The 14,199-nt window shown below is 42.3% G+C and overlaps 1 protein-coding gene across 4 annotated transcripts in view; it reads left to right on the plus strand.

Annotated features, from left to right (window-relative positions):
• Window positions 1–14,199, plus strand: part of ADGRF5 (adhesion G protein-coupled receptor F5) — a 100,412-nt gene that overhangs the window by 67,098 nt on the left and 19,115 nt on the right. For all 4 annotated transcript variants that reach the window (XM_036413555.2, XM_036413554.2, XM_036413553.2 and 1 more), the window contains 5 exons: window positions 97–203; window positions 1,907–1,965; window positions 2,724–2,866; window positions 5,784–6,005; window positions 7,138–7,341. In XM_036413555.2, coding sequence (XP_036269448.1) covers window positions 97–203; window positions 1,907–1,965; window positions 2,724–2,866; window positions 5,784–6,005; window positions 7,138–7,341 — 735 coding nt within the window. The remainder of the gene's footprint in view (window positions 1–96; window positions 204–1,906; window positions 1,966–2,723; window positions 2,867–5,783; window positions 6,006–7,137; window positions 7,342–14,199) is intronic.

A 14,199-nucleotide genomic window follows, 5' to 3' on the forward strand; every position in this document is an offset into this window, starting at 1 on the left:
AGTGGCTATTTGGTGTAAGATCAAGTAAATGTTTCTGTGTCCTGTGTGATCTTAAAGGCTAACATGAAATTTTAAAATATTTCCCCCTTTTTTCAGACATAACCCTGAGAATGTCAGTCAGACTCAATGTGGGCTTTCAAGAAGATCTCAAGAACACTTCCTCTGCCCTCTATAGGTCCTACAAGACTGACTTGGAAACAGCGGTAGGTTTTGGTCTCACAGGCCTCTGGACCAAACAAACTTTGGGCTGCACTAAATCTATTACATTGACTATGGATAGTTTGCTTGGATCTTTCAGAATTTATGAATGTGGATGTTAAAACTATTCCTGTACTTCTGGGATGATGAATTCATAAGAGCTTGAATCAGTGTTCAGGGGATGATTGGACATCATCTTGACCTTTAGATGGGACTTCTTTCCAGGATAGAGTTGATTCAGATATTTGGAACCCTCTGTTCCAAATCACTCTATGCTAATAGTTCATAGGCATTCACTCTTAAACCAGATTTAAGTTTACTCCTGTGAAAATAGATACTATTCCCTGAGTGTTAACTGTGTGCCAGACACTATTGTCAGTGAATTATAGTGGATGACTTCATCTAAACTTAAATGCTTTACTTTTCCAAATTATCTTATTTGGAATAAACCATCCCCACTGGTGTCGCACAAATTATTACAGGTAGCCTGAGATCATGACTTCCCTAACTCTCTGGGCAGATGAGCTCCTACCTCAAGCCAGGAGCAGGCTAGGAGCAAACTTGAGTGTGCCACATAAATATTATCATTTTCCATGGTGCCATGTTAGAGTCCTGATGCTATAGAGCTCTTGGACATCTGATTTATATATGTGGCATGTAATATTTCTATACATCATGAGAGTCCTTCTTATATACCCACCCACATGCAAAATCACGTATGTTTGAGGAAAGAGAGTCACATACTAAAATCTGGATCCCACCCATGCAGGTACCTGGTACAGAGTGCTTTGCACATTGCATCTGTCCTATTTATGTGACTTAAATTAAATTGAATTTCCTATAGGGTTGATATTCAGAGGAACGAACTGGAGTAAAAACATCATCATAAACCACATTGGCTCAAACAGTGCTGCAATATGTTAAGTGAAGCATGAGACAGTGCAGTGGCCTTAAGTGTACCTCCTAGATCTCCAACTATCGGGAATGTAATTGACCATGCCCCTCAGCTGCTGCCTCTGGTGGTCATGACAGTGCTTATTGCTCACTGCTAATGAATGAGCTCGGCAGGTCTGCAATTTCCAGATTCAGACTCATTTGAAGGCCTTCCCAAACCTTCCCAGGCTCAGTCTAGGATGGTTTCATCCAACCTTCATTCCCAATCTCTTCCACTTGTGGTCAAATGTCTCACTCTGCCTTCCTGCTGCCTCTCCCATTTTTTTTTTCTTGAATACATACATTTTTGTTGATTTTAGAGAGAAGAGGAGAGAGGGAAAGAGATAGAAGCATCAATAATGAAAGAAAATAGTTGATCTGCTGCCTCCTGCACACCCTCTACTAGGGATTGAGCCCGCAATCTGGGCATTCGCCCTGATCAGAAATCCAACCATGATCTCCTGGCTCATGAGCCAACGCTCAACCAATGAGCCACACTGCAAGGCTTCCCATATTCTTTCCTAGTTGCTTTCCTGAGTAGTAGTAAATGTTTCTACATTTAACCTGGTGTTTGCTTCTTAGAGAACATAGACATTCCGAAGTAGATAATAGGAGTGACTTCTTCAGAGATCAGCTGATGCCAGAGCTAACAAAATACACAGGAGGAGATTTCACTCAGGGTGAAAAAGGAAGATGGGCTTTTTACCCTGTTTCTAATCTCTGAGATCTCTTTCAATGAACCTTGCTACATGACACTGTCTGCTTTATTTTTCAGTTCTGGAAAGGTTACAGTATTTTACCTGGCTTCAAATTGGTGACCGTGACAGGGTTCAGGTAAGAATGCTGTAATTGGGTCGTTTCTATCACAGGTCAACACATCAGTGAAGGAGGAAAAGCCCGTTAGAGGAGGGTCTTCTGGGACACTCAACATGGGCAGAATGCTGGGGCTGAAAGTGGCCGAAATATTGAGAATTGTAGCTCACTCCTTACAGAGGCACCTACTTAGAAGGAAGGTGAAAAAAGACTCGTGTTCATTCTATGCACATAAGAATTTTACAAAGATATGGGCTAAGTTTGTAGTTTAGGAAGTTCAGAAATATAAAAGTGAAATAATGTCACACAATGATGCATTTATTCAAGAAAAGGTGGCCAGCCAGGACGACAGGTGCCCCCTAGAGTTGGGCGCCCTGGCCGACCTGAGAAGGTTTGCACAGTTTTTCAAACAGTTAGTTGCCAATGTTAAGAATGTGTACAGAGACAGTGAGGATTTTGGCTTCACTTGACATTAAGCTTCTCTGGTAACCCCGGGCCAGCATGGCTGTAGGACAACTCTCTGCATTGTGGCTGCCAGCCTATGGCCAGCTTATGTGATTTGTTCACTCACCCCTGCCTGGCTATTTTGTTATTTATGTTACCTGTTGGTATACAGTGGAGTGTCCATGCCTCGCCTCAGGCTTTCAACTAGAGCTTGAAAACACATTGAGTTTAGTGAACCCTTCCTACCATTTTGTTTTCTCATACAAATAAACCATAAGGATCTAGATTCTTCCAGGTCAGTTATTGCTTTACTGAACTGCATGGTCTCCATCCAGGCCCGGAAGTGTGGTTGTGGCGTATGAAATCAGAACTACAACGCCATCCCCTGCAGTAATGCACAGAGCGAATGAGCTGGTCACACAGAACCTCAACCAGACCTACAAAATGGACTACACTTCTTTCCAAGCAGTGATTAGTAGTGAGTAGACATTGCTACATTTCTTTTTTCCTGTGCAATGATTCCATTTAGATATGATAAGGGTGTTTATTGTTATGCTGAAATCTATGAAATTACATTGCGCTGTCCCCTATAGAGAGAGTCTCCGGTCCCCCAGCATAGAGGTCTATGCGCCATCTCTCTGCCTTAGGCTGGTGCAGAGACTTCTCAAAAAGGCTAATTCACTGTAGTTGGGGGAGAGGGTGCCAGGAAAGGGATTTTGTAAGGGGGCCACAGAGCCATCTGGGTTTATGGATTTTAAAAATTACTGTAACAGGTCCAAGATATCCAAAAAAAATACAACCAACATTGTGGTGCAGGTTGGGATATTCATGAAGTGCCCTGGTATTAAATAGGGGGCCCTGTTATTTTAGAGCAGTAGCTGCAAAGTGTGGTGCGAGACCAACAGCATCTGCACTGCAGAAGAACTTGTTGGAAATGCAAATTCTTAGGGCCACCCCAGACCAAGCAGGGCCAATCTGTTTCAACAAGCCCTCCAGGTGATTTGATGCCCAGAAAAGTCTGAGAACTCCTGCTTTGGATCACGTCCAGCAGTGGTGAGAGTCCTGGGATTTTAGATGTTCTCCTACATCTTACAAATGGAGTAGTGCTGGGCTCTATTGTGTTAGGAGGTGGGTGGACCTATGTTGTTGTCCAAAGGGTGCCAAGGGGAGCTGGCTGGGCAGAGATTTGGCAGGCTGGAGTTTGGCTCACAGACATCCTGGATAACACAGGCCCATGGTTCCCAAGTAAAGGTAGTTCTTCTTTGGCATAGCGTGGTCCACCTTGGGGCAGGACAGTGCAGACAGGGCCAAGGGCACAATTGGGAGGGAAGGTGACCTTCTCAGCAGCTAGGCTTCCTCACAGCAGGTTTGTGGTCTTTCTCTTTACATTCTCTGCTGGTATTTTTAACAGCAGATCTTTTTCTTTTAAATAAAATATTGAAAGAGAGATACACAATGGTAAGAAAGTGCTGCAACATAAGCAAGATAAAATAACAAAACAAAATTTCAGAAGAAATAAGGGAAATTTTCAGAACAAACTGATGAAACCTGGAAAGCTATAAAAAAAAAAGGGGGGGGGGGAATAAGTAGCCTAAAAATATGGACTCACACAGAAGAAATTTTAACAATGCCACATCTTCACCCCTAATATCACCCTTAAAATTTATTTTTATTTACTGTTCTAAGGGCATAAATGAGTAGTTTCTTGCATAGGCATTCTTCAATTATTATTTTTTCCCAAAAAAATTTCAGTTGTGCTGAGAATAATCAGACATTTAAATGAATAAGATGCAGCAGCCTTACTGATCAGTGGCTGTCAGTCCAGAAATAATGGTGGTTTAGTACCCATGGCTTATTCTTCCAAAGAACAAGGAAGTCATTGGGAATAGTACTCAACTCCCCTGTCTGCAGAGGATCTACATCCATCCTTTCCTCCTTCAAAGACCAGAATGGGAGCCTGTGATGTACTCAGCCTTAGACCACGAAACATGAACTTATGTTTTGTGCCATTCCATGGGGCGCACAGACACTGCCCTGCTCTCCGTAGTATTGGTGGTGTCTACCCAGACTACAAATATCAAAAAATTCAAGTGACTGTGTGCTTTTAGAAAATTATATTTGAGGGACAGGGCAGAGGAAAAGAACAGGAAAGAAAAATGCTGAGTGAATGAGTTGGTATCAGGAACCTGTTTTTAAATCTGTCTTTATGAAGCACAAAAAGTTCTTGGCAATCTTTAGAACAGTGCCATTGGTTTTGTCACGTATAAACCCTCTGGTGATCCTCAATTAATCAGCAGGGTCCCTTAACTAGATATCTCTTTATTTAATTACTTTCAATAAATCTATGATCAGTTCTATGCAACCATATGATCCTGGCAGTTTTACTAGTTATAGTTATTAGCAACAATAGTAATGAAAAGAGGGCACTATTATTGTATATTTTTTATGAAAAGCCTGGTGTGTCCCACATATTTCATCTTCACATATTCCCTGAGGCAAATATTACTATCTTCATTTTACAGGTGAGGAAATGGAGGCTTAGAGAGGGCAAATAATTTGCTCCAGGACGTATAGCAAGTAACACAAGAGTGTGTGACTTCAAAGCTAGTCCACTGTGTTAATTATTTATAAATGGCGCTGATTCCTAATGGTTGAATGTGCTTTTTAAAAATCTTAAACCTAAATAGGAACCTAAAAAAAAAAAGGTAAGAAACATTTAGATATCTTGACTTTTTTTTATCAGAACCTCAGACCACCCGAAATGAATTGTATGGTGTTTGAGTTCCATGTTTATAGTGTGCAGAAGTCTGGTCTGAGCAGGAAGCCCACACACAAGAGGCTCAGAGTGCCTCCTTGCCCAGCTCCTCCCATCCCTCCCACATGGACTGCAGGAAGGACATGCACAAGACACAGCTTAGAGGGAGAACTGCCTGTTGTATAAAATCACCACCTTAGAAGGACACACAAAAATAACAAATTATATGTTTCTATCCGGGGGATTACTTCATGCACTGGTTCTCCAGAGTTTTACTGTGAAAACAATAACAATAGCAACTATTCCCCTAAGTCACCTCCCAATTTTCTGCTAGACTATTTGAAATATTAAAAATATACTTGGGATCCCCATTACTGCCACGGGGCACTCTTAAGTGTGCACAGACCCCACACTGGAGGTCATGTCCCTAGTATACAAAACTGGCGGGCTCTCACTCGTTGGGCCTCAGGTAACAGCTGCCCAGGGATGGAGGGAGGAGGACGTGTTGCCAGATGAGATGCTGTGGCGACTCCTGAGACCCTGTGGAGTGGCGTCTGGTGAGTAGTAGTAGTTGCCTCTATTTGCTTTGGAACCCTACTAATTCTTTTTTTTTTTTTTTTTTTTTTTTTTGCGTTTCCAGATGAAACCAGATTCTCTGTCACACCAGAAATCATCTTTGAAGGGGATACGGTAACTCTGGTGTGTGAAACCGACATTCCTTCCTCCAACGTGTCCTGGCACCACGTGGGGAAGCACTCTGACATCCAAAACGGCAGCCGGTTCTGGGTGTACACCACCGTGCTCAACAACCTGACCTCCGTGTCACGCCTCACCGTGTTCAACATCACTCTGGGGGACGCGGGTAGGTGTCTGCCCAGTAACCCACTGGTGGGAGGGAAGGGATGAAGGGCTCAGAGAGAACAGACGTGTAGAGAGCATCTCATCTCCAAAAAGGAGTCACCAGGCTCCACTTTTCCAAATTGAAAATCAAGCCCATGGCATTTCAAGCCAAGCAAATTAGTCTTGGGAGACAAATACAATTTTCCACGTTTACTGAAGCTTAGGAGTTTGGAACCTAACACAAAAAACAGATTTATGCTCTTAATTTTTTAAAATTTAAAATAGCTCTGTTGAGGTAGAATCGACATGTAATAACTGTGCATATTTAAAGTGAACAATTTAATAAGTTTTGATTTATGTGTACCACTGAAACTATCATCCTAATAAGTAGAGTACACATTTCCATCACCTCCCCTCAAAATTTCCTTGTCTTCCATTGCAATCCTTTCTATCTGCCCCTCCTTGCCCCTTTCCCCAGCAACCTCAGAGCACAAGTCTTTTTTATTTTATTTTATTGATTTTTTACAGAGAGGAAGGGAGAGGGAGAGAAAGTCAGAAACATGGATCAGCTGCCTCCTACACACCCCCTACTGGGGATGTGCCCGCAACCAAGTTACATGCCCTTGACTGGAATTGAACCTGGGACCCCTCAGTCAGCAGGCTGACACTCTTTCCACTGAGTCAAACTGTAGGGCTCAGAGTACAAGTCTTAAACCTGACATTCTATAATTGAATAAGTCCAGGAGAGTCCAGAGGCTAACAGGGGATCATTTTCTGTAAATAAAGTTGGGTTGCATTCACCTAGGTCCTACCACATCTTTGTGGATTCTGATTTTGCCAGGGTTCAGTAGAATGCCAGAATTATCCAGTCTTTTCCAAGGCTTTCCAGCTTTTTCCTTCCCACCTCTGTCACCCCCTCACACTTGTTACTTACCAGTAAGTAACAAGTGTGAGATGGCCTTGTGGCATCAGAAGTACCTTCATTGGCCTTCACATCTCCTGAACGTTTCTTCAAGGCTGTTAGACCAAGTCTCAGATGCGTTTGAAAATGATGTTTCTCAAAACACTGTCATGACACATGCCACGAGGCTGTCATTCTAAGTATCAATAGTAATCAACTCCTAGTAACGAATGCTTCCGTGTGTTCCATGCAGGCGAATATATTTGCAAACTGACCATAGATATTTTTGAATATGAGTCCAGAAAAAAGATTAATGTGACCCCCATCCGAATCTTTATCCATGGTGACACGGAGGTGACGTGTGACAACAGCCCCGTGTCTCTGAACTGCTGCAGTGAGATCATTGTGAACTGGAGTAGCGTGGAATGGAAGCAGGAAGGGGAGATAACCATTCCAGGTAAGAATGTCGGGTGCCCTTTCGTGGCCAAGGAAATATGGGCATGCCGTGGGTGGGAAATGCCCAATGGATTTTTTCTTTCTAGACTTCAGACTGTGAAAAATACTAGGTTTGATGCCAGCTCCCGCTTAGCCATTCTAGAACAAAATTCCAAAAATGTATGTGTCATGCTTGGATCATCAAGGCCCTGGTAGAGAAGATCCAAGAGGGAGTGACATGATGACGTAGGTCCATGGAGGCTGCTGCCTAAGGAAAAGCCTTTCCATCTTCAGCACAGAGCGAAGGGTGAGGTCAGCACCTTTGCTTCGGAGTCTGACCTGGAACTTCTCATTTCCATGTCTCTTCTCACTTCTCTGCCTTTGTATCCACAGTTTCTCCCATGTTATCCAATTCTGTGTCTCTGGTTTGTTTGTTTTTTATTTGTTATCTCCCTGTGTAGACCTATTTACCTCTCAGTTGTCTCATGTCCATTTCTGATCCATTTGCTTTCATTTTAGATCTGAGATCTACCTGATGTTCCCCACCCCCCAGTTTACACTGGTGAATGACAATGCTACTACTAATAAATTAAAATAGCAAAACTAACTCTGTTTGCCATAACAGTTTGTGATAAACCAATTAAAACAACAACAACAAACATGTTATTACTTCTAAGCACATTTTAAACTTCAACCACAAGTTGAAAGCTGGAGGGTTTTTTTCCATCCAGTTTTCAAAAAGAAATTGGGGTCCAAATTAAATGACTTAATCACAGTTGTCACAATAGGAAAAGGCAAAGGATTGGGACTCACTTCTAGCCTCCTGTCACAAGACGGGTGTTTATCTGGGCCAAACTCTCTCCCCAGGCCTGGGGGGCCAGCGCTGGGGCGCGCTGACCCGGCAGTTTGCACAGAGGCAGAGATTGCCTTCTGTCTAAAGCCCTCATATAACAATACCCAACCCTCCCCTTCGCAAATGACAGTATTAAGAGTCCATACTCACCCTAAAAAATCATTCCAGTAAAGTGTGGCTTCCCTCATGAAATACATTCGTGATGGTGGAGACTTTATTTTACAAAGCTTTTGCTATCCCTACCCGACTATATTACATTATGAGATATAAAATAACGATTGATTGGCACACACCTCTTCCTGAGCACACCTCTTATGTAAAACCCATCTCAGCTGGTGTTTGTATTTGACTTTAAAGCCCCCAGAAGAATGGGAAAGGCATCTGGTAAGTGCTGAAATGTTGACACTGGTATGCGTAGTCACTTCCTTGATTGTTAAGGAAGAGGAGGTGTGGGCATCCTGAAGGAACTGCCAGCTGGGAGAAAGCGCATGAGCTTTCCAGGATGAGAGGTGAAAAGCGTCGCCCTCTGGCAGACCAGCCAGGAAGTCTGCAGTGCAGATGCTCAGAGACCCCTCCGTGGCCACCACTTCTTCAGACAGTCCCCATGCCCAGTGCAGGCTCAGCCGGCCTCAGAACAATGGGTTTCCTGTCACAGGGCTGGCCGCCTGGGGAGCTGCAGAAATCAGTTCTCTGATGAGTTTAGCCTCTGCTCTGGGTACCCTGCCCTTCCTCCCCCACCCCTCTCTGCAGCAATTTTGCTCCAAGTTCTACAGGTGATTCAGAAGCCATTTTTCCAGGCCAGTAAGAAACAATCTGGCTGACTAATTTCATTCCGAACATTTGGAACAGAATGTGTTACCTCTTCTCAGAAACACACAGTGTTATTTTCAAAACACTCTGGATGAGATAGAAAGAAGTAATCAGCAAAGGAAGGGTTTCTAGCTTTAAGGGGAGAGGGTCTGTTGAATAGGGAGGGATTTCTGTAGTTTTTCAAATCTACAGACATTAACTATGATATTAATAATAATGGTAGCAGAAGTAATACAGTAGCCCCCTTTATCCAAGGGTATACGTCCTAAGACTCCCCCATGGATGCCTGAAACTATGGATAGTACCAAACCCTAGATGTACTGTTTTTCCTTGACATACATATTTACAATAAAGTTTGATTTATAAATTAGGCACAGTAAGAGATTTACAATAATAACTAACAATAGAACAATTATAATACATCGTAATAAAAATTATATAAATATGGTTTCTCTCTAAATATTTAATTGTATTATTACATACAGCATGCATAAGATTTCATCATGTTACTGAGAATGACATGCAATAAAAATTTATGAATTGTTTACTTCTGGATTTTTCCAAAATATTTCTTAATATTTTCAGGCCATGGTTGTCTGCAGGTAACTGAAATAACAGAAAACAAACTACAGATAAGGAGGGACTACTGTAGTATTAATGCTGCTACTACTAGTAGTAATAGCAGAGGTAACAATAGTTATTATTAGCGTGGCTTCCCGTTTTTCTATATCCAACACTAGCTTTGACTGTGTAGGAATGTATTGACAAGTTGGGGAATTGAAGGGCAGCAGAGTTGATAGTGTTACCATAGCTCTTCTTAGGTGGCATGATGGTAAAAAATAGTGAAGTCTAATTCCCTTTGCCCACAAGCTAGAATGGTTCCCAAATGAGTTCATAAACTTCTTCTTGGCCTTGCCTACCCTATTTCCTGGCTCATCTCATGCAGATTACTCATAAAGCAATTGAATCTTTACTAGAGGGTGTCAGCCCCTTCTTGGCTGACTGGCAGACTTGTGACAGCAGGGAGCTCTATCCACTGAGCCAAACAGGTCAGGGCAACAAATCCAATTTTAAATAGTGACTCCTCTTCTTGAAGGAATGCCCACCAAACAGGATTTTTAAAAAAGAAAAAGAAAGAACTTGTGCCAAGTCTTCAATCCTGGAATAATTAGCCCACACCCTGTGCTTTTCAGTAGGACAGTGACTGGTCTCGGGAAGCAGTGATCCCAGTTCAGCCACATGCCCTTGTCCTGCTGCAGGGCAAGTGGGGTGCCTTGTGGACTCCCAGGCCTTTGTCCATTTAATAGTGGTAATGGTACCTACTTTACAAGAGAGGAGAAACACTGAGATGATCAATGTAAAAATTTAAAATAGACTTGAAGTCTACCATAGTAGGTATTTTCTGATCATGACAATAGCTTTAAAAACCAGCCCCTCACTTTTCCTCAGTGTGGTTGGTGGGCAATTTTCATTGAATATGATCTAATCTCGAGCAGCGAATTTGTAATTGCATACCATCTCTTCTCCAGAAAGCACAATACCAACTCATCAGCTGCACTCAGTACCCTCCAGGCAGGATCCCGAGGTGCACAGCCCCAGGGTGTTGTATGAAATACAATGGGAACACTGCCAGTTCAGAGTTCCCACCTTTGTTTTCTGAGTTTGCCATCTCTCTCTCTCTCTCTCTCTCTCTCTCTCTCTCTCTCTCTCTCTCTCGCCTTATCTCCACTTTTTCCCTACAGGGTTCAGCCTCACAGGACTTCTGGTTTTTCCTGAGCAGGCATGCTGCTCATGAGACCAGCATGCTGCTGCTTTTGTGCTTTGGATTCCACCTGTAATGTCTGATTTAACTGTAGAATATTTTCTTGAAGCAAAATCCCTGTGTTTGTCTAACTTGGGGTCTCCCCACCTCAGCACTAGTAACATTTTGGGTCAAAGCATTCTCAGCTGAGAGTATCTGTCCTGTACATTGAAGGGTGTTTAAATACACACTAGATGCCAGGAGAACACCCCAGTTGTGACAGCCGAAAATGTCCCCTAATATTGTCAAGTGTCCCTCCAAAAAGGCAAAATCACCTCTGGTTGAGACCAAATGTCTAATGCATAAAGTAGACCTGAATGGAGCTGCTTGAGTTAGAGAAAGTGTTGGCAGGGGAGGATGCTAGAGACCACATGGCTTATTACCCCCAACTCAGCCCCAACACCTACAGCAGGTTCAGAGAACACCACGTTTTCCAAAGAGTACTGACTCATACACACCTCCAACACACCCTCACTGCACACACCAGAACACCACAGCCACCATTTCCATCCATGTCTTTCAAGGCCTAAAGAAAATCTTCCCGCTCCTCTGAAATCTTCCAAATAAAACTTCCCTCCTTTAATCTTCATACTGTAATTACTTCTCTCTTATGAAACCTATCTACTGGATGTTATAATTATTTCTGTACATATCTTTATATGCCCCATAGTTCATAGCTCATTTTCTTGCACATTAGTTTGGTGAGAAAGCTGGGCTTGAAGGATGAGTAAGAGTCAACAGGAGGAGGGAAGGACAATATTACAGGTGTGAACACACAGGGTATGAAGCCACAGGCATGTTGAAGGACTTGGCCTAGTTTTTAAGAAAGTGATGTAGAATCAGATAAAGAGTGCAGAGGCAGATTGAAAGCATATGTGAATAAACACATATATCACAAGATAAGAATATTTTAGTTTGTAAGATTTAAAGGTAAAAGGAGAGAAGTCAGATGATAGGGGCTGAACTGTAGAAAAATAAAATTTAAAAACTAAAAATAAATTTTGAGGTAGTGTAGCCAATAGATTGAAGGACCAAATAACCAAAAATAAAGATACACTTACAACAGCATGCAGTTGGCAGATAACTGATAATGGGGCCCAGGATAGTGACCATGAGTTGGAGTGGATAAGACAGTTACGAGATGATTTAGTAGTACAACTAATTTTTTTTTACAACTGGTTGGAAGTAGAATATGAGAAAATGCAAGCAACTAAAAATAACCTTAAGATTTTTAATTTTGTGAACTGCCATTGGCAAAGAAAAGACACATGAGAAGATATACAGGCTTTGTCTGGGGAGGAGAAAGATGAGTTCCAGTTGGACACGTTGAATTGGATATACTTCAAATATCCAATTGACACTTGGGAATTCGCTTCTAGAGGTTCCAACAGGAGTGTTTCTCTTTTAAAATGTGTTTAAATTGATTTTTTAGAGAGAGAGGAAGGGAGAGGGAGAGAAAAACATCAGTGTGAGAACAGAATACCAATTGACTGCCTCCTGCACACAACCTACTGGGGATCAGGCTGACAATTCGGATATGTATCTTGACTTGGAATCAGACTCACAACTCGTCGGTGCACGGGAAGACACTCAACCAACTGAGCCACCCTGGCCAGGCTAAGAGTGTTTCTCTTAGAACTAGAGTGGAGAGTCATCCAAATATAGGATATAATAGGAGCCAAGGTGTGGGTGACATTCCCCGGTGAAACAGCAGAGATAAAGATAAGAAAGGGTCAATATCAGAGTGCTTGGGCAAGGCCAATATCCTTGTAAACACCAAGATTTACAAAGGAAACAAAGGCAAGAAGCCTGGGAAGGAAACCCAGAAGGAGGGATGAAGAGAGAAGAGAAGCAGGAGAGGCTGTGGAATTGAGTAGCCACATCACAGAGAAGGTGGTCAGCAGAATGGGTAGCATGAGAAGAAGCCCCTGAGTGTGGGAAAGAGGAAATCACAGGGGGCCTTACAGGAGCACTTTAAGTGGAGAATAAGGGAAAGAAGGGAAATCACCGTGGTTTGATAAAAAGTAGGAGTTGGATGCTAAAGGTGGCAAATGCAGAAGCCTTGTGGGTACGAAGAGAGAATGAAAATGCAGTAATAGCCAGAGAAGCGTCTAGATTAGGAAAGTTATTTTAGAAAGGGAAGACAAGAGCTGGTGCTTAGCATGAAAAGAGCCCAAAGAAAGATTAAAGACATAAGGAAAAGGAGAGTTAAAGGATGGCATAGGGCCTGGGGGAATTGGAAGACACTGATTTGCACAAAAGAAATGGAAGGGTGAGCCATAGAGATAAGTAGGGACACTTGTACCTATGAGCTAGGAGGTAATTTAGTCAAGTGGGTGAAGAGGTCAATTTTGTATTTTGAACAACCATGTGGGAGACAGGAGCAAAGCTGGTTACATATCAATCAAAGTATTTCAAATATCACTGATTACCCAGCCTGGGCTGAACAAGATGCATGTATGCTGGAGCTAATCAGAAGGTTTATTCTTTTTCTTTAATTTTTGGAGGATTGACAGTGTTTGAAGGATGCTTTAGGAGTTCATGACAGTAGGTAATGTCAGAAGAGGAAGAGGGTGTAATAGAAAATATTCACCAGGAGGGTTACAGAGCCATAGGCAAGAAGTAAAGAGGGCTTGGAGGGCATAGCATCTGGGAATGAAAATCAGGGATTGAAGAGGATCTATTTTGAAGGGGAAACAGCTGCTAAGCTGAGAAAGCATGAAGTTAAAGCTTCCAATAAAGCATCTAGACTAATAAGGTGGAAAAAACTATGAAAATGTTTCTCAAACGAGATGAACATCAACTGTTCCAGTCTTGTTTCTTTCTCCTTTCAATAATAATAGTAGTAGTAATAATAATAATAATAATAATAACAACAGTCTAAATAACCTGATTTTTTCTTTCCATTGGAAATCATGTTCAAAGACCTTAATTCTCTTTTTTTATTTTCCACATTCTAACGACTGTCACTAATGGGGCAGGCCCCAGTCAGGCACCATTCTAAATGTGTGTGTGTGTTTTTATTTAAATACTTTATTTTTTAAAAAAATATATATTTTATTGATTTTGTACAGAGAGGAAGGGAGAGAGATAGAGAGTTAGAAACATCGATGAGAGAGAGTCATCGATCAGCTGCCTCTTGCACACCCCCCACTGGGGATATGCCCACAACCAAGGTACATGCTCTTGACCGGAATCGAACCCGGGACCCTTCAGTCCCCAAGCCGACGCTCTATCCATTGAGCCAAACCAGTTTTGGCTAAATACTTTATTGTTTAAAGTATTAATGAGTCTCCTTCTTCCCCCATTGACCTCTCCTCGGCCTGCTTCCACCCCCCAGCACATGCCCTCACCCCCCTACTGTCTGTGCCCATTGGTTATGCTCATCTGCATACATACAAGTCCTTTGGTTGATC

Source organism: Pipistrellus kuhlii, unplaced genomic scaffold (assembly GCF_014108245.1).
Source record: "Pipistrellus kuhlii isolate mPipKuh1 unplaced genomic scaffold, mPipKuh1.p scaffold_m20_p_5, whole genome shotgun sequence".
Lineage (NCBI taxonomy): Eukaryota > Metazoa > Chordata > Mammalia > Chiroptera > Vespertilionidae > Pipistrellus > Pipistrellus kuhlii.